Here is a 23,378-nt window from a genome sequence, read left to right on the forward strand (position 1 = left end):
GCAGACAAGAGTTAAACATACTAAGTTCTGAAAATATTATACAAAAGCTTTAAGAAACATTATAATTTTACATGGAATTTGCAAGAGAAAAAGTTGGTATTTCAAAAGTGTTTCTTTACTACTATGAGTATTTTGCTTGTTTGCGCAATAACTTCATGTTAGTTTTTTAACAAACTGGTATTAGTACAATTTATAAAGTCCTAGTTGTGGTACCGCTTTAAACATTCAGCTTCTAATTTTTAGAAGTTTCTCAGAAGAATATGTATTCCACAGAGAAAAAAATATAAAGAAAATTAAACAAAATGTTTTTCAATCAATAATTAACACACTAAAGAAAAAATTGTCTTTGTTCATATTTACACTGGATATGATGCTTTCTTCTTTTTTGCTAATAAGGAGGGGGGAAAAAAACCCGGGGTTTGGGGGGGGGGAGCATTTCCACAATTTTTAAGCAAAAGCAACAGCATTGCTAACAAAGGTTCATCTTGTGAATTATCTCCCCAAAGGACCATCTAAGTTTGATAAGGAACATGGAGCATTTGCTTCACCTACTCTGTTCACTATTCAAAGCCTGGTACCTGTTGCTATTATTGCTTGGGTTCCAGTGTAAATGTTCTGCAACACTGCAACCATCCTCTCCTCTCCCTCTCTTCCCTTTAGCATTGAAGTTAGGGGTTGGAAAAAGAGGAACAGAAAGTACTGGGAAGAAACTCTGCTTAGTCTTCAAAATTAAGAGTATTAGGAATGTTATGGAAACTGGAAGACTTCTCTGGGAGATGAGTCATAATTGGATTTTCATGCTTGAATAAAGGAATATGATATCAAATATTTAGAAAAAACCTTTAAAATCTCTATTAGCTCCTGTAGTTAGCAAAAAACCCAAACCAAACCAACCAAAACAAAACCTGAATAAAAATTTAAAATAATCTAACAAAAATCCTCTCCATTCTCAACCAAAGAGTAGCCTGATATTTTAAATTGATGGGTTCTTCAGAGAAAAAAACATAGCCCCAGGTAGTCTAAGTTCCATCTGGAGTTTTATACATTAGAAAATACCTAGTTTCTGAACTGTAAAAAAAAAAAATAATCTAAAATTCTTAAAAGTTGTATACTTAAAATCCACTACATGCAGAGAAGGTCTTTACACATCAGAACAAACACTTTAAAATACAGTTAGTAGAGACAAAATAATACCTTCTTGGTAAATCACCAAATTTCTAAGACACCATTTTAGAAATACATAGCCTTCTGCTTCACCAGGAACTTCACAAAAAAAGAGCCATTAGAAGAGTTTTCCTTAGAAGAAAGGAGTATCCAAGCTTATCCCATCCTCTTCCCTTGTGAGTGAAAGTGGGCAAGCAAGAAGTAGGAAAAAACCATCTTAGCAGAAATATCCAAGGTACAATTCAGGTCAATACATGAACGTTTGTTTTGGAGAAGTTCAGTGTAATTAAGCATCCATTCTACCAAAGTAAAGATGATTTGGAAAGGTGTTTTCTTTTTATTTCCAGGAAAACCTTGCAAAAGATGCTAGGTTCATGAAAATAATATGCCAAAGTAAAACTGCTGTGCTAGCACTCATCCTGTGTTTTTAATATTGCCTATTCTTCCAACTCTTGGCTATCGCTGCACTGCCAGCTAGCTGTTTAACAAATAAGAAAAAGTTCAACATAAGGCATGGTAGTGTGAAGAGTAACATTAACAACAAAATTTCTTTGTGTTTGTAGGTACAAAATTATAGTGCAATTAACACCACCTCAAGCCAGTAAGTTATTCCATACGTTGTTGAGACTTAAATTTAAAAATTGCAGTCAACAAAAAGTATCACCAAACTCTAGGTCCTACTTTCACAACCTCACAATGTTTGTGTTTATGCTGCATATATACAGAAATATTAAAGTGAATAGGGAAAAGTAAGCAATGGTATTTCAGAAATCTTGTGTAAGGGCTACTAGCGCCTACGCTTCGTTTCTCCCTGAAGACTAATGGTTTGGGAGAACATCTAATATTTGAACTTTACTCACAATTTAGGATAACCTAAAGCAAATTAATTAAAATATTCTATATTAATGTCCATAAAAGCACAGAAAAACCTACAGGAAAGGTTAGAAAAAGCTAGGAAATTCTCCAGGGAAACCTGCCATAAACTCACGTGGACACACACCAAGGCCGTTCCAGTACTGATGTCCAAACAAACTCCCCCAGGACATTATGGATACAGCGGTGGTTCTCCCAAGACCCGTATACATGCCCAGAGCAGATCCTTACTCCACAACCCCATGGCTACCAGGAGGGCACATGCCACGGAGCCACGATGGCTGAGACCAGGGGAAGCGTCCTGTTCCGCCGTGACTGTGAGACTGGAGATTTCTTCTTGGTTTGGGGTTGTGTGGTGGGGTTTCAGTAGCAGGGGAAGGGGCCGCAGGGGTGGCTCCCGTGAGAAGCCGCTCGAAGCTTCCCCGGCTCCAAGCTGGACCCACCTCTGGCCAAGGCTGAGCCCATCAGCGATGGTGGTAGCAGCTCTGGGAGAACAGATTTAAGAGGGGAAACCCGCAGTGAGCGGGGGGAGTGGGATGTGAGAGAAAAACCTCTGCAGACACCGAGGTCAGTGAAGGAGGAGTTATGCCGGAGGAGGGGAGCAGATGCCCACCTGCGAGCTGCCGCGTGGTGCTTTGTTGCCGGCTGGGCTTAAACCATGACACTTCTGCACAGGTACCATCCAAGACAGTTGATTTAAACTAATTTCAGACCATTTGTCTGCAAGACATTGTATAAATCTGAAATCATACCAGTGATGGGGCTAGGTTGTGGGTTTTTCCTATCTGGAACCGTTCTTAGCCAACTGTTCCTTCTCTCCTTCCCATTTTATAAGCTTCAGTCAAAGAGAGGAAAAGAAAGCTTCACCTAGCTGTTGATGGCTCCTTTGGAGCTTTTTCCTTAAATTCTCTCGAACTCGGTATACATTACAAAGCCAACAAACTGAAGGATTCTTGTACTAACTACAGTGCCTATTCATCAAGTTAACCATCTTTGGTAACCTTCCCTTCTTTCCACTACAAAAAAAAAACCCACCGCACCCCCCAAAAACCACAAACCAATCCCCCAAAAACCACAAGTAGTGGTGAAGAGAGATTCTCATCCTTAATGGGAGTAAGAGGGATTCTCGTTCTTAATTCTGCAGCCACTTATACACACACTTTATTAATCTATGACAAACATCTATAGGTGAACAACCTGTTGGTCATTTAAACATTTAAATTAAAAAAAAATGCATTATTGCCCAAATTCACATAAAGAATACTAACGTGCCTTCAAAGAAAATTGATAGTTAATCCATTCTTTTGGCAGTAATGCGTTTTTAAATGTTGTTGCTGCCCTAAAATAAAACTTCACTATGATCTCCAGTCTTACCCAGAAAAGGAAAGGGAAACAATAAGAGAAACAAAATCAAGATGAATTACCTAAAAGCAGGTAAGTTAATTTACATATACTGTTATGTATTTTGCAAATTTTTAGTAATTCTGGAGAAGTTTCCTGTAAAGCTCTTACACCAAGCAAGATGAACATCTTTTGCCTGCTTCTAATCTGAATTTTCAAGGTTTATTCATATGAATTTGTAGAAATAAACTTCCAGAATAGGTAACAGGAAAAGTACCATCAAAATTAATTACTATGTGGAACTCAGATGACAATTTAGGAAGATATCCCATATCCCAGAAAACCTAAGTTCAGGTTGAACAGAAAAAGCACTAACTATTGGAAAAAGTTTTAGAAGAGCATTGTTACTTAGACTATATGAAAACTACTGCCCTCCTCCTCCAAAATCCAACCCTTTATTTCTGGAAAGCATGGGAACCCACAATTAAACTTCAACGTGAAAAACAAATTGTGAAACTACAGAAACACAGTTAAGGTTAGCCAGACAATCATTTCCTATGCCATATGCTTACCTTTCCCTTACTGCCCCCCCCCTTTTTTTTTTAAATTAGGGTCTGTCTTTAACTCATTTTAAATTGCTAACCAACCATCAGAAATCAGTAATATTTAAACAGCTGACCAATTTTGGAAACAGCATTGTACACACATAATTTTCTCTGAAGAGTGAAAACAAACTGAAGAATAAAGAATTTAAATATGTTTAAATGTAAGCTACCATCAGTACGTTAACTTCAGCTTTTACCACCCTCCAACAGCTAGGACTAGAGGCTTGCTTGTACTAAGAAGATTTCAGCTATGCAATAGAATTTTAAAAACTGGCTTACATGTTACTTAAATGTTTTTCTTTATCTGGTTTATTTGTAAAACTTGCACAAATCTCATTAAAACTGATTCCAGTTACATAATCTAATCTGTGTGTGTACTTACCTGCTGAAGTTAAACAAATAAAAAAAAATTCAAAGTAGGCTGTCAGTTTTAGAGCATAAATACAATTCGACCAATTTAAACCTGATATAAGGGATTAGAATCTCCAGCTAATCCAACCCTATTCCTTATTTTATGTATTTGGAAGTGTTTGCCCTTTCTAATTTTTGATTCAGGATCTGTTCCATTGCCAAAATACATCTCTTCCTGTGCTTTCTACATACTTAGGAAACAAAATAGGAGTCTCTGTTTCTGTATAGCCTGACCTAGTACTAGGAGGTTAAGAGCAAGCCATTCCTGTAGGAAGTGCTCTTGGTTTTATTTAACTGCTGCAATCACGTTATTACCTAGTAGTAAGGCTGTGTCTACATTTCTTTTGTAAACCAGAGAAGTAATTTTAGGGCTGTTTAGGCGTTTTTCTATGCTCTACCAAGTTCTCCCCACACTGAAATCATTCCCCCAGGAAAATGACCTTCTCCGTAAGAAACTTGATCTTACAGGTATCAAATGACCTAGAAAGATCTTTCAGCAGTTTGGTCAGGATAACATTAATAACCCAGCCCACAGGAGAGTATTATGTACCAAAGCCCAAGTGAATTTGATGAATGTGGACTGTAAAGAAAGTGACATCCCCCCAACATTATTCACCAAACAGTTAATGAATGAATTCCAACTGACTACATCTGCAGAACCACGAGCTGACAGGTGGGAAGACTCTTCACCAACTTCCTCAAAAAGTAACAATTCTGTGTTTAGCACAACAAAAATGCTGTCAGCATCTTCTCACCCTAGAACTGAAACTACTCAAACATGCAAAAAATTTGTCCTATTAGCTCTTTTATCATAGGCAAGTAGGCTACCACAGCAGCTACAAGTACAGTACCATTAAAATATATCAAGGAATCTATGTTCCAATACATATATATAGTATATTGAACTGAAATACAACTACACACTGTGCTTTGAAACAGTCCGAAGAACTTAAATTTGACATATAGTTTACAACTCTGGAAAGAGGAATTTTGTTTTACTGTAATCAGCACTTTTATTTGAAATATAAGTCACACTTCCTAAATATATACTCGTAAGTCATGACCCTCAAAACCCTACGTATTTAGGGGTTACAATGCCCTATCATTAGTTGTTCTAAGCTGATAAAAGACTAATGGAATGCCGAGTCAGCAACTCAACCAATACGAGCTATGTTTTATAGTTAAGGCTGCTATATGAGCAATGTCCTGTACAAAAACCTCTTGCATAAAACTGCCCATAGAACACACCAGTTTCTAAAAACCGGGCTATGTTGTACAAATAACTATAGACCTATACCTAACAAAACTACCTGATGCCGAAACATTGGGCTTTGAAGAAAGCAAAATCTTAAAGATGCATCAAAGCCTCGCATATCTAACTTTTACCATCTCAGCATGGAACAAAATACCCTTTGTGTGAATCAGAATTTTTTTTAAACATTAATTGCCCTACATATGTCAGCAGTGCAGGCTTAGTGGTCTTCAAAAGAGTATCTGGAAGTGTCACAACCTATAGTATACTTTTTAGTAGGCATAAACAGATTATTTTCTCTAATGGGAAGTTACTGCAGGGAAGAAAAAGACAGTTTTTGCTCTATCCCCACCTTATGGCTAGAAAAAGAATTTTCTTACTACAGCATACATATTTCTGAATTTTTTCCCTTTACTGTATCACTATAGCCAGACATATTTACTATTTGTATTATGCAACTTAAGATTCTTTTTTAGCAATGATGCACTCCTCCACATACAAGCACAATGAAACTCCAAGGCACGAATGTCCTCTCTAGCACATGTGCCGATTTTCTGAATCAAAACAGTAGACTTGATCCAACATAACTTTGGATTCAAATAGAACAGTGATTATATGGGCAGGCCCTGACCCACAAAAGTATACAAATTCATATATTCCTGTTGACTCCATTAGGAGTTAAACAGCTAGATGTCTCCATAGATCTAACCTTCACTGATATACCATTCTTAATAGTCAGACTTTTTTTTTTTTTTAATAGTTTTAACCTAATAATCAGGTGATTTATACCAGTCAGAAAATATTAAACTTCTATGCCCTACAAATTAAAACAAAAGTATGCATGAATCTAGTTTTAAAGCTTTCACGACTATCTTCTCTCTTCGCTTATCTTGGGAGCAAAATGATGTGACCATGAGAGCTGGAATAGTGCATACTCCTCACGAGAAGACTTACTCAAGTTGGAAAAGAGCAGATCCTCTTTCATCAGTCACTCCATACATGAGATGAAACAAAAATAGCAGCAGCACCACCCCACTAGGGAAAACAATCTCTTCCCCTCAGTCACCTCCTTATCAATAAACATTTTTCTTCTTTTGTGCCTTAATCACTCGCGATACCACTCACTGGCCCAGGGACTAACATTAGCTACATGAAAAGCTGAAAACAAAAACAAGGGCCACCAGAAGTACTTTTGCCAAATTCTTCTACTTCTTCATTTTGACTTTTCCCTCTTTCATTGATGGTCATAGTGAAAGGGCAGGGTAGGATGTGAAACAGAACAACACTGGGAAAGCTGCAAAGAGAAGAAAGATAATGGAAAAACTGGATAATGTCTTAGTGTGCCTTTAATTTTTTAGGCTGCCTATCTTGCTTTCCTGAGGAAATCAAGAGTCATAATGGTATTGTCTGAGCACCTCTCCTTCCTAAAATCTCTTGAATCTTACCTTTAAAACCAGAGGAAATTCAACAGTGAGTCAATAGTCTCAATGGTTTCTGAACACTCAGTTCCTCAAGGTTTCATGAAAACAGTTGAGCAGAAGACACACCTTACTAATGCATCAGCATGCCTCTTTCTTCAATAACCCTTGCCTTTTTCCTCCTAACAGCAGAGAATCAACCAGGAATTCAAATATGAGAACCAAACTTCATTAGGCCTTCTACCACAGATCTAGTTTAAAAAGACATTTTTCTAGAACTACATGCTTTGATGTTTCGTCATTAAACAGAGATTCGATAACAGAAAAGAGATTATTAGTATATCCTCCAAGGTTATATTAATTGGAAGTGTTCATGGGTATTTAGATATCGCTACTGTAAGGAGTTTTCTTTTTAAAAAACAAAGTAAGGAGTACTGGGTAGAGAAGAGACCCTATGTATATACATGAAGGAGTACAGAAGAGCTGCCAAATGTGAATATAATTGAACATAAATTATGATGAACATTCAAGAAGATACTAGAAAAACATAATAGCATTCTATATTTCTGAATGCTTAATCACACTACATCAACCACATTAATTTTCAGTATGCATTTATTTAAAGTTTAAGAGAGAAACCTGAATACCTGCCAAGTTATTCAGGTCTTCTGAATACCTGCCTGCTTCAGCTATCACAAAATGTTCACAAAGTACTGGCAATCTAGTGACAGGACACATTCTGACTGAGACTTCTCAGGGCTTATAGAAAAAAAGTCCCTCTCCTATAAAAAAAGAGGTACCTTCTTAACCATGAATACAGGCCAAAAACACCATATAAAATATTTTTAAAGTACACTGGTGGCTGGTTTTAACCCCTCCTCGCCTCCCTTCCCCAATGGTAGCTGATCATCCATCTACTACATGAGAATGAGAACATTCCACTAAGCTCAGAGTGGATCTTGCTCCTAGGCAAATCAAAACAGAATAAGTTAAAGTGGACATCAAAACAAGTTCCAAAAGAAGCTACAGCACTTAAACAACTGTACAATGAGGAAAGGTATGTGGTTGTACAAGACTAAGAAAATATTTCAGGGAAAAATTAAGAGAAAACATTTATAACAAAGGAAAATCTAGTGTTGCAATAAAATTGTTAAATCACAGACAGTAATTACAAAGAAAAATATAAATACCTAGTCAGATCTCCCTTATTTCTGAGAATGTACTTCAGATTATTAAGTCCAAATGTCCTCTACACATATATGTTCTCAGCTTTCTTTGTGGATTCCAAGTGAGTAAGAGAAGAAAATGCAGAATAAGGAATCTAGTCAACCTTACAAGAAGCAGACTGAACTAAGCCCTATGAGTTAAGTAAAGCAGAAGAGTCATCAATCCTTTCTGCATACTGTAAAAGGATAACTTTTCATAGGTTGTACAGGAGTTTTAAAAGTATGTGGACACGATATGAAATTTGAAGTTCTGGCATTGCTCCAGTTTCCTTAGACTATAAAAATACTTATAAAATGTAATTCTTTTTCACTGAATTTCTAGAATATACTCAGTAACATGTTAAACAAAATTAGACTACTCAATACATGTTTTTAAGAATTCTTTAAGAATAGCTCACTGTGCATATGAAGGATCAGCTACCACATATTCCACAAAACTGTATTATCAGCTCAAACCGTAAGATTCAGCTACATCTTTATTAAAAGATTTATTAAGCAAAGTGTTCAGCAACTGTTTAAAAATATCAGATTAGGAATATTATTTTAATTTAGAAAGATATTTTTATATAAAGTACATTTCCAGACTTTTGACAAGTTACGATGACACTCAAAAGGGGAGAGGAAGTAGCTTGGCACTCATGCCAACTTATCTTCATTATTTGTACAGGATCTAACTTCAAAAATATCAGCTGTGCTAAATCTTTTCTTTTCCATAATGCGCATCTGTCCGCACCAACTGAATTAGAGACCACCAACCTGTCTCATACACCACATCAAACAATAGAGCATGATTTAGAAATACAAAATACGTATTCTTTCCCCAGAACAGAGAAGTTTTAGCCTACTTTTCAAAGTAATGTAAAAAAAATGTTAAGACACTTATAAATAAATTAAAGCCAAGCTATTTAATACACTAGTTTGTACAGCAATTGTTTTAAAGCCACAATTTTGTTTAGCTAGTAAATCTGCTTTGAACTGCATAATCTGTAATGGATTTAGTGAAACCTGCATCTTTCAGATTAGTTTCACACTTCTAAAAATAAATGACACATTGTACCTGAAGAGTGACTACGGTATAGGCATTCCTCCATTGTTTTGGAAGAAACAAGGTACATGAAAAGTCTTAAATGAAAAGTGACACACATTTTTAAATTACGCATGAAGTGTATGAAAATATACATTTTAAGATTCTTAAATTTATTTTTTTTTAAAGAAACAGCAAGATACTCAGAGTCAGGAGACAGACATCAATAAAACTAAATACTTCCAAAAGTGCAAAAGCTGGCTCACAGGATCTCACATTAGTAAGAAAACACAGAAAACATGCTTTGAAATTCCAGTGGTCTGTTTTCTAGCCTCTGCTTTTCTTTAAAATAACCTGCAAAAAGAAAAAAGTATATTTATCACCACTTTTATCACTACAATCCAGGCAGCACTAAGAGATCCAAAACGCTAGGCTACTCAGACCAAAGGTTCACCTAGCCAAACAATCTGTTTCCAAGAGCAGAGTCACCAAGGGTAAAAGTCTAGGGAAAAGGTTAGAAATAAAGGAAAAGCATACAGAAAAATGCCATATCAGAAAGTTTGGGGTTTTTTTAAATAAGAACATTCACAACCAAGAGTTCTGCAAAATAAAAGGCTTATTTTAAAAATGGATGCTGAGAAACAGCAATAGAGGTCTCAAGCCCTCAGCAGATTCCCTGAAGCTCTTACCCCGTTAGGCCTAGACAAAAAGAAAAAAAAGTAAGATTTGCAATTATACAGCTACTATGCTCAATTTTTGTTTGTAATGCCTTATTTCTTTCTATATCAAGAGTGCCCAGACCCTTGGAAGGACATTTTTTGGTTTGGAGTTTAAGTTGAAAAATGAACTTCAAAGCCCAAGTGGGACCATTTAAGTGTTAACATTATTAAAATACAGGCAGTTTTTCCTTTCTTCTCATCTTAAAAAAAAAAAAGATAAATGGAACACAAAAATGTTCAAATAATGTTAAGATTGCAGTTAAAAAGAAATTACAAATGCATAAGATTCCAACTGTAACATTCACTTGGCTACCATACACATCCTGTATATATTTCTGTTACTATAGTAATAGAAAGTATCAAACTAAACATTTCACCAGAGGAAAAAAAAAATACTGAAGATAAACAGAAGCCACAGGACCCAAATACTAGATAACACTGAGTTTTGTTCTTCCAATTTGCCTAACAGTAGTAGGTGGTTGAACAGATAACAAATTAAAGAGACTGAGTTCCTTCATGAAACCTAGGTAAAGCAGACATATCCTAGAGAGCGAAATGAGCTACAGAATACAAAAGGATTTCGGTCATACTTTGACACTACTCTAATTCTTTCTAGAGAAAGCTGCATAACGCCTTCCTCTTTCCCTTCTTTTGCACGTACACAAAACTTACCATGCTCTGTAATGCAGAGGATTCCTCCTCCACAGATATTCATACGGCAATTTTTGTTATGCTGAACTACCCATATAGCAATCCACAGTTTAATCCTCTCCTAGCTCTTCCCTTGCCGAACACAACATCACACAAAGAATCTGTTTGTTCAGGCAGTAGCCACACAATGCTGCAAGAATCCACTTCAAACATCCTTCAGACTAAGCAGGTAAGAACTGAAGGTGTAAGATATTTGAACCTCTTTGAACTATTTCTCACTCGTTCCATAAAGCTTCATTTATATTACTGAAGTTAAGACAGGAGGCTTCCTTGATACAGTATCATCTGAAATAAAGATCCTCCAACTTTGGAATTTGCTTCTGTTCCCTGGGCTTTCAGCCCACAGATGCTTGCTGGTAGACTGCTGTGTAGACTTTCCCACATATTGAAACTATGAATTTAAACATGGAATATTTAAGAAAAATAGGGCTATATTTAATAGGGCACGGAGAGTTAATTTGATGTCTTGGTAACAGTGAATTATGCCAATGGTGGACTAAAGAACATCACGTTTCTGCAGGTTTTGGATTATAAAAACATACCAACACTAATACAGAAAACTTTTGTATATGCTGTCATAATACATTTTACATTAAACAAAAAGAAAAATATTAAAAATGCTTTATTACCTTTGCTGCAGCTACAGTGTGTTCAGATTTAATTATTTTACTTTTGTTCTCAAAAGCATTTGTCCTGGCTTCTTCTGCTAGCCGATGGAGAAACAGTAAGAAGTTCAAATGCACCTTTAAAAGAGGGAAGGAAAGAAAAAAAGAAGGATTCAAACTGTTTAAGCACAGTTTGGTTTTTTAGATGTTCATTGTTTGACACAGAGGATTCGCATATTAGAATGCTTCCAGATTCCTGAAAGGTGTTTTCAGGAAAACAACGTACTCAGTTCAAGTCTTAAATTCCCAAGACATTCCTTACTGCAAGACTCTTGTAGATATAGTTTAAATTTAGTATACTTAAATCGTAAAAGTGCTTTAGAAACAATCATGCAAACAACAACTGACCTAACATAAGTCACATCTGATTTTTATTAGCAGTTTTTTGTAATAAAATATAAACATAAATATCAGAAAATAAGACAGAGCCTTTTTGCTTACTAGTAAACATAGTCAGCTCTCAGTGACTACAACAGCCAGACTTTTAATAAACAGCAAATTCATCCCTGCCTTATCACCAAATGGACCACAGACAAGTTCAAGGACTTCTGCCCCTTTCCAGTGCAAAGGAGCATTGACATTAATTTCTCCAGAAAAAGAAATTCTGCACTGTCAGGAGGTTCCATCCGTTTTTTCCCAGCTCATCACTTAACCTTTTTACATGAAAAGAACTGGTAGGGCAGTATTCCGTTCAATACAGAATGCTGCTCTGCTAGTACAGAAGCAGCAAAAATTTCAGCTGGCAAGGAACTACTACTCCAACTTGGACTAAAAACTTCCAGCCAAAAGCACCCCTGTGTAATAAGGAACCTATAATACAAACCTCCAGTGTTACACAGACATTATGTGAACTATTTTAACAGTCCAACCTGAAAAATTGGTAATTGCACCTTTTTTAAATTAAACTTTCAAACAATATTAACTTTGCTAGGTAAAGTGTACAAAATACTTTTTCAATCAAGAGCTCGGAAAAACATTACTGAAATATATGACAGTTTTATTTATATGAATTAGGTGATATAGTTATGCTGCCATACCTGATCTGCAAAGCCTAGATAAGATACAACAAGGAAAGCTACAAGTTAGAGTTTATAGGAAATACTTTGGCAGTGGGTTTGCAGCACAAAGAATCTGTTAGAGGACAGGCATTTCAGTGTTCATATGACAAGCAATTTAGGTTTGTTTTTTTTTTTTAACTCCTGAACTAAATGAAGCCAGCGTGCAATAGATAAATTTGCATAATATTTGGCATCGTTTGGAAGCATTTACTACACAAAAAGCAGATGTTCTTGCAGATTTACTTAGCAAAATATCAAAGCCGTTTTTAAACTAGTCTTTAGTTACTCACACAGAAATAACCTCCGACAGAATCAAGCAGTGACACTAAAATAGTGTTCAACATTAGAACTCTCATTATTAGACTTATCAACAAGGAGGTTAGATTTCTGGAAACAACATGGGGGGAGAAGAGGGAGGCAGAACAAAAGCTTCCACACTTGCAAGTCCTCCTGCTGAGATACCTAAAGGCAAAAGTGTTAATTTTAAAACCACCTTTAAAAACTGCATCTTCTCTCAGAATCACTGTACCTTTATTTTCCTATTTTCAAAGTGAATTGCTTCATGTGGAGAAGCTTCCCCTGAACTCCCATAGACTTAAAACATAGTCACATAACTAAAATCAGAACATTCCACAGTAGGGCACATGTTAATAAATATTCCGGATTATTCAAGGCAATTGAGAAAGGCTAACGAAAGGCAGAACGACTGAATGCCGTGAATGGGACAGTTACTGAAAAGTACCTACGTGATACCACATTTGTTTAAAGACATTGCTTTACTATGTATTAGATTATTGTCCCTCTGCATAAAATTTAAGAACAGTTTTGAACTACTCATGAAAACCACCTTACACAACAGAATGCTTACTTCCCATAAGAGAAAGGTTGCAAAGTTTTAAGAACATATGTAAAAACTCAAAACACTGCTTGCAGAGCAACTTCCACACACCTGTTCAACAGAACTAATGAATAGTAGGGACAAGCTCCGTAATTTTGTTTTGCTGCCATGACTTCAGAACAATTCTTTAGACTGATATTTTGCCTTCAGTGTACACTAATTCATCATTCTATGCCGATAAAGAAAAAAGGGGTCATTCAATGCAATACTTTAAGTTTTTTCTGCAATGTAAATACAAACCTGCCCTTCTAGCATAAAACAAGCAGCTGAGTTCCTGCTTTTCTTCTATAATTTCAAGCTAGAACAAAGTTTGCAGCTTTTTCTTCTCACACCATGGGGGGGGGGGAATATCTGAACTTCAGTACTAAAATCTTAATCTTTACCTCTTATTTTCAAAAAGGTAAATAACCGAGTGGTAAGAGCATTGGACAAACCTTAAACACTATTCCTATCTCTTCTCTCAAAGATATTATCACACACCTTGAGAAAGTTTGATGAAATTTGTTAGCTACACTGTGCACAGAGAAAGATGTTAACACTTAGGTTCTGACAAAGCTTCAAATTTCAGAAAGAGACTTGATCAAAAGAATCTGAAAAGTGAAGAAGAAACTCCATGCAGGTATTTAACAAAATTATCTGAATTCTTATGTCTTTCAAACTTGTTAGTAACGATCATGTAAGAAGACATTGGTTTATTGAGGAAAAATAATCGCTGAAGGTCAGGAAAAGGAAAACAATCTGATTATATCATAAGCCAGGTAGGCAGACCTCCTCAGTGGACTGGCTAAGTACCACAGTAGACTCAAACAGAAAGCATGGATCATTCAGGAAGATAGTCCAGAAACTGAACTAGCCAATTCTCATATTTCCCTGCAGAAGACACAAGCACTCTGCTCAAAATGTATATGGTTTCATCTTGTTAAAACAGCTACCATATAAATTTCTAAAGTATGCAATCTAACCACTCTTACAAGGTTTGTAGGGAGTAACAGAGACACTAAAAAACATACTCTCAAGACTTGTTACTTGTCTAACTACAGGACTAAACTCCCCTCTCTTTTTTTTTTTTCTTCTTTTTTGAAACAAAGCAAAACTCCAGCTGTGTTGATTATTTATTCATAGAAATAAAGAGCTAAAAAGCTGTTAGCCACACGCCTAGTTGAAGAACATCATGGGCAATCACCACCCCTGGACATTCCTGTTTAAAGGTAAAATAAAAAAGCCAAGCCTCCTAACATTAAGTGTCATTTAATTTAACATCACCAGAAGAGATAATCTAAGCTTCCACTACATGATTAAAATTCATTCTCACCTCATCCTTTGTGTTGGAATGAGTATTTCACAGCCATATTTTAAACTAGATCAGATTGTTGTTGTTCATTAGTTTCAGTCAATTCAATTCACTGATTGTCTTTTGCAGCCCACAGAATGCTGGTGCCAGGACAAGGAAGAGATGGGAACCAATGGCCAAGATTTGGAGGACGGTCCCACTTCGCCCTTTTCAGACAGCTACACTACCTGTAACATGACCATGGAAACACAGACCAACTGTTACCAATGACTACAAAAAAATTAATTAGTGATTATGTAACTTTGATTAGTTGACTACTGCATTCTACTGAGTAAGCTTTGAGTGGGTCTGAGCAAGGGGCCAGGTCCCTAGTCCGTAAAAATACTTCAAAGATAGCAAAAGCAGTAGGAAGAGCTCCTATTTTTATTAGGCCAATTAGAAAAAATAAGTACTCTTTACATTCAAATGTAAATCCTCTCATGTAACTACCATATTGTTCATATTAATCTCATTAATTTTGTGTATTTATATTTAGCCTCATATATCCAGATATCAACCTTCACGCTGCTGCAAGACACAACTTTTATACACATATGAAATGTGGACTTACAATTCAAGTCAGGGACCACACTAGTGTACAGTATGCATTAATGCTCTGACAAATCACATGCATTTGAAAACAAGAAGGTGTGACAGTCAAGCAAGCTAAGCCTATTAAGTCACTTCAAAGAATATTTTTTTAATGCACAAATACTGGGGATTTTTCAGGATGGCAGCTACCACAAGCTCTCTTTAGGTCAGGTTTCCTTGCTGTAGTCAAGTGATTTCTTGGTGAGACAAACCCCTCCTGTGCCCCAAATCCCCCACTGCAGGTCAGAAGGAATCCAGCTTTGTTGGCCTTAGTTTTCTGAAACTTGTTCGATATGGCTCTGTTATCCCTACACCTTTATGGCAGGTGTTTTTAAACCATGAGCAGGACCCCAACACCTTACTCTCCTTCTTAGGTTAATAACAAGACTTGTCATTCCTTCATTTTGGACGGAGATTACTTAGCTGGCCTTCTACAAAAATATGATCATTCAGGATGCCTTAACAGCTTAGCAACTCATTAATCACAATCCAGCCAATTGATAACTGTACAGCCAAATTGCTCTACATAAACAACATCTGTGCGTTACAGCCACATAATCCGAATTCCTATTTCTCAGTCCGTCTACACTGAGCTCTTTGAACAGCAGCGTTACATGTAGTGACACAATATTTATGCATCAGCCTGTCCCTGAATCCCCAAACTCACTGTCAGAAACGTACACTACAGTAGCCACCAGCGAAGCAGGAAGCTGCAATCGCTACTTATTAGTATTTTATTAGACTAACCAATCGTCCCTCTCCCCGCAAACGTTGCCTCCTCTCTGCCTGTAGCTCACTGCAGAAACACCACGAGTAGCAAGTAACTCGACATCCCACTACTCCGCAGCAACTCCAACGTGCTCCAGCGCGCACAGCCCACCGCGTCCACGTCTCTCGAGCGATAAAAACGTTTAGAGACCACACGTCCCCGTCTAGGGACACCCGCCCCCAGGCAACCACCACGGCTGCAGCCGCCCGCCACCGCCGAAAGCACAACCGCCCCCGGCCCTGCGCCACGACGCCGGGGGGGCCCTCCTGGAGCTCGAGGATTCACCCCTTGAGCTCGCCCGCGCTGCCCCAGCGGCAGAGGACGGCGGGCCGGCCCCCGCCCGCACCGGCGGAAGGCAGGCTGGAGGCCGCCGGCGCTGAGGGGCTGAGGGGCGGGCGGAGCGGGCCCGCACCCGACTCCAGGCCGCAACGCTCGGCGCCCGCCCTTCTCCTTCCTCACCAGCAGGTCGGCGTTGGTCGCCAGGCGTAACTGCGGCTTGTGCGTCTTTATTATCCTCCGCAGAGTGCTGCGGGGCGCCGCACGCTTCATCCTCCTCCTCCTCAGGCCGCTACCGCCGAGACCGGCCCAACCGCCGCCGTTCGAATCCGCCGCCTCCGGCGCAGGCGCGCTCCCGCCGTGACGCACTTCCCAGCGGCGGCGACGCCCCCCCCTTCCTCCTCCTCCTCCTGTGAGGGGACGGCGGCGGTGAGCGGAGCCCCTCGCCGCCTCCACTCACCCGGCCGCCGCCACGGTCCCAGCCCGCTGTTCTCCCCAGCCCCTCGGGGGCGCTGGGTCTGGCCCTCGTCTCCCCATTCCCGCCGAGGGCTGTCATGTCCCCTCGTACAGCGGTTGACCGGCTCCAAAGTCACAGGCCGGGGCACAGAGGGTGAGGTGAGAAGAGCCCCCCACCACCACCCCACGCTGGTCCCAGGTGATAAACGAGACCCAGGTGATAAACGGGTCCCAGGTGATAAACGGGTCCCAGGTGATAAACAGCGGCTCCCAGGTGGACGCTGCGACGTCCTTCCCCTCACGGGCAACTACGTGTCAAACTGCTTGGCTTGCACACTCACCGAAGCTTTGTTTTAGCTCCGGCTTTAACAAGTTAACCCGAACCTCCACCCCGGGGCCTGCCTTAATCAATGAGAAAGAAAACGGACGTGGTGGTTTCCTGACGGCCTTTACCTCGCCTTCAAACCTGGCCGCCGCCACGTGCAGAGGTTTCCCAAAATGGAGGGAACGTGGCACCGGTCGGAGGCACCGGTGCAGTGCTTGGCTGCCTAAACAAGCCTTAGGCCAAGAGCTGTGGACTTTAAGCTGGCAATCGTCTCCCAGGCGTGATAGAATTCATTTGCTGCAGCAGTCGAGGGAGTTGTACAACACGCTTGTTCTCTCCTTCATTGCCTTGTGCGACCCTGCTGGGAGATGTGACACCAGATGGCCCGGTCGGGGTGGACTGCAGCACCAGGAGCCTAATTAGCACCATAAACCCACACTAAAATGAGCCTAGAGTGCTAAATTATGTTCTGCACGTAAACCTGGATAAAATGCCACGTTAGTACAAGTATGGCATTGACTTAATTGCACGCAGAAACGCACACTCGTTCTGAAATCGGCCACCGCTTTAAAGTGTCATCCCTTCTCTAGCATCTGTCCCTACACTTCTGTTTTGGCTGACGGATGCTGCTGACTGAAATACAGGTTTCCCCACAGAGGGGCCCCTGTAGCTTGGCATTCTCAGTGTATTTGGACTGTGTGTACTTAGTTGGAGAAGGGGTCAGGATTTCATACTGAGGTATGGAGTTTTTCAGCATATTTATTAGTTATTTGTTTTCTTTGGCCTATGGGATGTTTGCAGATTTAAATGTTAAATCAATAAGATAAATACATTGTCTTAATATATTCAAAATTATCAGCACCCCGATAGGAATCAGGTTTATTTGAAGCATGTTCTTAAGTTTGTATGATTTGGTATTTTAGTTAATTTTGCGATATGCACAAAATGCAGTCCAAGTAGAAGTATGATATCTGACAGCAGGAGAGAGTTTAAGATTTGCCAGTTCTTCATACTCTGTCAGATATTTGAAAATCAGGGTTTGTTCTTTCAGCTTTGACTGTCACTTGCCATTAATCGTCAACAGCGATGCAGATCTTAAAATCAGGGTCTTAACATTTTTTTCTGTGAATGGATAAGCACACTAAAACATGGCGGGGGGGGGTGTCTGCAGTTTAATAATAATCACAGTTAATGGCTCAGCAGCCCTGCTAGAAGTAAACATTTGTTTTTTCAGTTAACTAAACGGCTACAACTCAGGAGCTACATCAGGTCATCTACTGTAATGCTTATAGTATACACATAGAAACTTGCACTGGGATCAACAATAATTCAGCACGTCAACAGATTCAAATCTACAGCTGGGATAAATCTGTAGCTCCACTGGACCTTACCTGAGCTGAGAATTGGGCCTTGCAATCTCACACTGTGGGAAATTGGTATGGGCAAGCATTTTGCAAACTGTATGAGTTGCAAAAGTACCTCCACTATAGGTCTAAAACTGCTAAAATACATAACACAAAGTTGAAACTGTGCAGTGATCTGCATAAAATGACAGATGCTGAGACTGAAGACTAGTAACTATATCTTTTGTCATGTGCTTGCTATATAGAAAATGACTGAATAATAAAATCTATTAAGTCTAATACTTTTGTTGGTTCCAATACTTTTATATTTCTAGTGGACTGTTCTTTGTTTTTAGCCACAGAAAATAGTAATTTAAAGTGCTGTCTCAAATCTACTTATTTACCAGATTTCTTTTTTTCTTATGTTTTGAAAATTATGACATTAGTTACTGCAAGCAATTGATAACAGAAGTCCAATTGAAAAATATGAAATTATAGGTTCTGTTTTACTGAATAAACATGAACTTCAATAGCTAAAATTTCTCCTTGAATATAGATTTTCATCTCTTTATCACTAAATATTTCTGTAAGTATTATTTTTGAATAGTCCAATTTTAATACAGGAATATTATAGAACAAGAAAAAATTATATTGCTGTACATGATGCATTGCAATGGACAAAAATTATAAGTTAACTAAATGACTAAATTTCATAAATATCACAACTGTTTAAATAATCTGATTTCTATTAACACGTGGATTAATGATTACATTACAGTGAATCATAGAAGACTGCAAACTCACATTATGTTTCCGATTTTGAACAGGACTGTTTTATGTCTTTCTGATAGGATCCACAGTGTTCTAATGCTGTTAAGAAATATCATTTAAATAACTAAAAGAATAATGCAAAATGTATTTTAAATTAATTCTTGAAAAGTTGAAATTGTTAATTTTGTCATGCTCATGCAGCTTTATAAAAAGGCAGTTCTGTGCCTTATAGGCACATTTTCATGTTTTGCCTGTTCAAAAGCTGCAGGAGTTCTGCATCCATTTTCTACAAGCAGTTACCTTATTTCAAATATTATTTCAAGAATTTTTTATTTTTCACTGTTTAACTATTGCAGTTTTTAAGCATACAGGAGTTCATTTTGTGAACTGGATGTGTTTCGTGGCTTCAGCTGCAGCACAGCATCTTCCCAGTTTTCCAGCAATACTGAACTGAGTTTTAGAACTAAATACATCATTTGGAACCAATGATAAAAGCTAGGAAAATTCAGCAATTAAAATGCCACCATCCAGGTCTGACTTCTTGAAGAAAACAAACCACCTTTGCAGTGTTTTTGAATAAAGGCAAATTCAGTGACATTGTTTTGTCACTTTTGCTTCCAGATTATGTGGATTTCTTGAAAACAGTTCCATACATTTCAGTGACTAAAAAGAGGCCAAGCTTGGGGCCATCACTGCTGAACTGCAAACCAGTAAACATTTTGTTCTCTGTTTCTGTAAGGAAAGAAATGAATTTAAAGACTAAATTTATCCACTCCTCTAATACACTGTAAGTTGAAACAAGGGTAATATTTGGAAATGTAATTGAAAAGCAGTGTTTCCTTTCTGACCTGAAACTTTTTTAAGTCCATCTTAACTTGGTAAATTGGCTCTCCCAGCCAGTCCTTCCTAACTATTAGTTTAATTATTTTGTTTCTGGATTTCGACATTATCTTCAGTCAGACTCTTCATCAGCTCTTTGTCAATTCATAATTTTAAAGTCAACCTTCCCAAAGAACGCTGAAGAATTCCATTTTAAATGTGTGATATCTTGAAATTCAGAATCACATTTTATAGATTCTGGCTAAGCCAAAGGTCCCTCTGTTTCTTCTCTGGTCAGGTAGAGACTGTTAAATACTTTCTGGTGCTAATCCTGTTTCAGTGCTTGATGAAAGACTTTGAAACTTATCCTGGATGTGAATGTCAAAGCCTACAATCTTTTGATGTTTTCTTCAGGGGTGAAAAGATATCTCTAAACCAGAACATAACAATTCAGCAAAAGTAAACTCTTCTATAATGTAGTTGATAGGCTTGATCATAGTGGTTGGAGTACACAGACTGACTCTCCTGTTACAGCTGTGTATTCTTTCTGTTGTTTATAGGATAATTCAGGTGTGGTTGAATACTTTTGTACAGAAACAGGAAAAGAGAGAATACAAAGGAGCAAATTGTATGTTTTCCTCTCGTCCATGGAACTTAAGCAAATCTCTTGCTTGAAAAAGAAGATGGAAATGGCAATTTTAATAAGAAACTTTTCTCTTGCGGCTCTCACTATTAATATAATGGCAATCATTTAATTGCAACAGTAAATACTGGAAGCTCAAAGATGTCTTTGGCATTCACCTTTTATTTTCATGAAGAAAAGAAAGAAGTCTCTAGGATCAAGTGTTTTTAAGATTACTTTTTTATTTATTTAGCCCTGTTTTTGTCTGTTTTCAGGCCCAGTGTTGAACAGTGGAAAATAAGAAAGGCAAAACACCATAAATTATATTTGAAATTCAAACTATTTGCTGATTTTAGGGTTTACAATTTAAGCTTCAGTTTTGTTTTTCAGGACATGCTGTATATCAGCTCTCTGTATATCAGGCTGTGATGAACCTGCCTAAAGTCAATTGACTTCCACAGGCCAGGCACCATCTGCCTATTGTAACTGTTGGGATTGCATTCATAAAAAAAATAAAGGCATATGACTCACAGCTCAGCAGTCACTCTTACCTTCAGAGACATTCCTCATGCACTTGACATGCCATCAACTAAAAGTGTATCAGTTTAATTTATTTAACTTTGTAAGAGAAAATTGTTTATTTTAGGTGTTTCCAATGAAATCCATAAAGATGAATAAATAACACCAAAACCAGTTACTTCAGATACCCACTTTATCTGCATTCATCTAACTTTTCCCATTACTTTTTCAGATTTTTTACATTTTTTGCATTTGCTCCTGGATCTACTACACCCATTTGATGCCAGTCATACTTCCTCCCTGAAATTCCAGAAGGCACAATATTATCCTCTGCAGATGTCATGCTTTCCACGACTACATACAAGCCAGAAGGATCTTCCAGCACCTTGACTCTGATCAGCTAATCTAGACTGGGCAAAAAGGCCACCTTCTCTGAGAACTTTCACAAACCTAAACAATATTCTGAAAAATACCTGTTGTCTGTCTTCCAAAAAAATATATTTTATGTAAATGTATTACAGAGAAGAAAGGAGAGTGCAAAACTTAAGAACGTTCCCTGGGATCTTACTTTACTGAAAACTGGTCTAATTAGCATAACATATTTAATAGTAATGGCCATCAACAGAGAACTCAAAGAGTAATAGATGGATACATATTACTCAACTGCCAATTTTTTAATTCTGTTTATCAGGGAGAGTAGATCAGAGGTGTTTACCACAAGAAGGCCTGAGCCCAATGGTTTTTCTTCACTTTGTTTTTCACATGAAGGGTAGCAATACCGTTTAGCTGCACTAGGAGAGACATTAGCTTTCACCTCCCACAAGGACCATGCTTTTTCCCCATTGAGTTTTTCTTCAGTCAGAAAGAAACCCCTAGAAGCTTGATATACAACAGTATTTTTCCTACCTCTTCGTTGACTTTCTTCAGGTTACGTGTCATGTTTTACCCCCAGCCAGTAACTAAGCACCATGCAGCCAGTCACTCACTTCCCCCCCACCCAGTGGGATGGGGGAGAAAATTGGGAAGAGAAGTAAAACTCCTGGGTTGAGATAAGAACGGTTTAACAGAACAGAAAAGAAGAAGCTAATAATGATAACACTAATAAAATGACAGCAGTAATAATAAAAGGACTGGAATATACAAATGATGCACAGTGCAATTGCTCACCACCCACCGATCGACACCCCGCCAGTCCCAGAGCGGCGATTCCCCACCCCCACTCCGCAGTTCCTATACTAGATGGGACGTCGCATGGTATGGAATACCCCGTTGGCCACTTTGCGTCAGCTGCCCTGGCTGTGTCCTGTGCCAACTTCTTGTGCCCCTCCAGCTTTTTTGCTGGCTGGGCATGAGAAGCTGAAAAATCCTTGACTTTAGACTAAACACTACTTAGCAACAACTGCAAACATCCGTGTTATCAACATTCTTATCATACTGAACTCAAAACATAGCACTGTACCAGCTACTAGGAAGACACTTAACTATCCCAGCTGAAACCAGGTCATTATGTCAGCTCTGAAATGCTAAATGATGTGCTACAGAATGCCCTCCTTAGCTATGCACCTTTCCACCTGTTTTCGGGCTGTGACTGCAGAGGAAAATGGGGGATCCCAATTTGAGATATCAACCCCTGCAGCAAAAAAATTAGCCTCTTGCTGTTTCTGATTGTCACTAATCCTCAGCTCTCCTAAAGTAGTGGAGGAAGTGGTCATGAGGCCACTGCAAATGAAAAATGCCCACTTCTTGCCTTGTACTGCCTGCATGCCCTGTGAATGCACTAAAACAAAGGGACGTGCATGCGTATTTGTTAACATTAAAGCCAATTAGACAACTGAAGACGTGTATATCTCAGGCCAAAAACATAAATACCGTTGATTTTTTTTTTAAATTAATAAACAGGAGGTGATAACCAGTGGCCTGCCTGCCAGCTGATTTGCCCCAATGCCCCAGTGATGGATTACAGCAAACTGAATTCAAAGAGAACCGATAAAGTGGCAGGCAGGTTAGGTTCCAGACGAGGTGAATTGACTGCTGATTATTTAAATCTCACTTCATGTGACAGAAGCCAAGCCATAACATTATTGTTATATGTGAACATGGTAAAAAAAAAAAATTAAAAAAAAATGGTAGCTAAACCAGAGCAAGACTTCAAATACTGACTTTGAGGCAAGTGGAATATGCCTGTAACTCAA

General features: G+C 38.4%; 1 protein-coding gene across 2 annotated transcripts; it reads right to left on the reverse strand.

The window, feature by feature from the left end:
- Window positions 1-9,078: 9,078 nt before the first annotated feature.
- CENPW (centromere protein W) lies at window positions 9,079-16,668 on the reverse strand. 2 transcript variants are annotated; one of them, XM_010562503.1, is made up of 5 exons: window positions 16,034-16,214; window positions 14,678-14,883; window positions 12,758-12,929; window positions 11,374-11,487; window positions 9,079-9,668 (listed from the first exon to the last, which is right to left on the reverse strand). In XM_010562503.1, the coding sequence occupies exons 2-5, from the start codon at window positions 14,680-14,682 to the stop codon at window positions 9,642-9,644; spliced, it is 318 nt and encodes a 105-aa protein (XP_010560805.1). In that variant the 5' UTR covers window positions 14,683-14,883; window positions 16,034-16,214; the 3' UTR covers window positions 9,079-9,641. The 2 variants fall into 2 exon arrangements, with proteins under 2 accessions (XP_010560805.1, XP_010560806.1); XM_010562504.1 differs by lacking the exons at window positions 12,758-12,929; window positions 14,678-14,883; window positions 16,034-16,214 and adding an exon at window positions 16,515-16,668.
- Window positions 16,669-23,378: the final 6,710 nt, after the last annotated feature.

The sequence above is a fragment of the Haliaeetus leucocephalus genome, unplaced genomic scaffold (assembly GCF_000737465.1).
Source record: "Haliaeetus leucocephalus isolate CR32 unplaced genomic scaffold, Haliaeetus_leucocephalus-4.0 Scaffold160, whole genome shotgun sequence".
NCBI lineage: Eukaryota > Metazoa > Chordata > Aves > Accipitriformes > Accipitridae > Haliaeetus > Haliaeetus leucocephalus.

Excerpts from the sequence above, each read along its gene's own strand:
- CENPW (XM_010562503.1), bottom strand. Across the intron at positions 11,488-12,757 it reads CTGTCGGAGGTTATTTCTGT|GTGCATTTGAACTTCTTACT; the intron begins GTGAGTAACTAA and ends CCTCTTTTAAAG. Across the intron at positions 9,669-11,373 it reads ACACTGTAGCTGCAGCAAAG|GTTATTTTAAAGAAAAGCAG; the intron begins GTAATAAAGCAT and ends TTCTTTTTGCAG.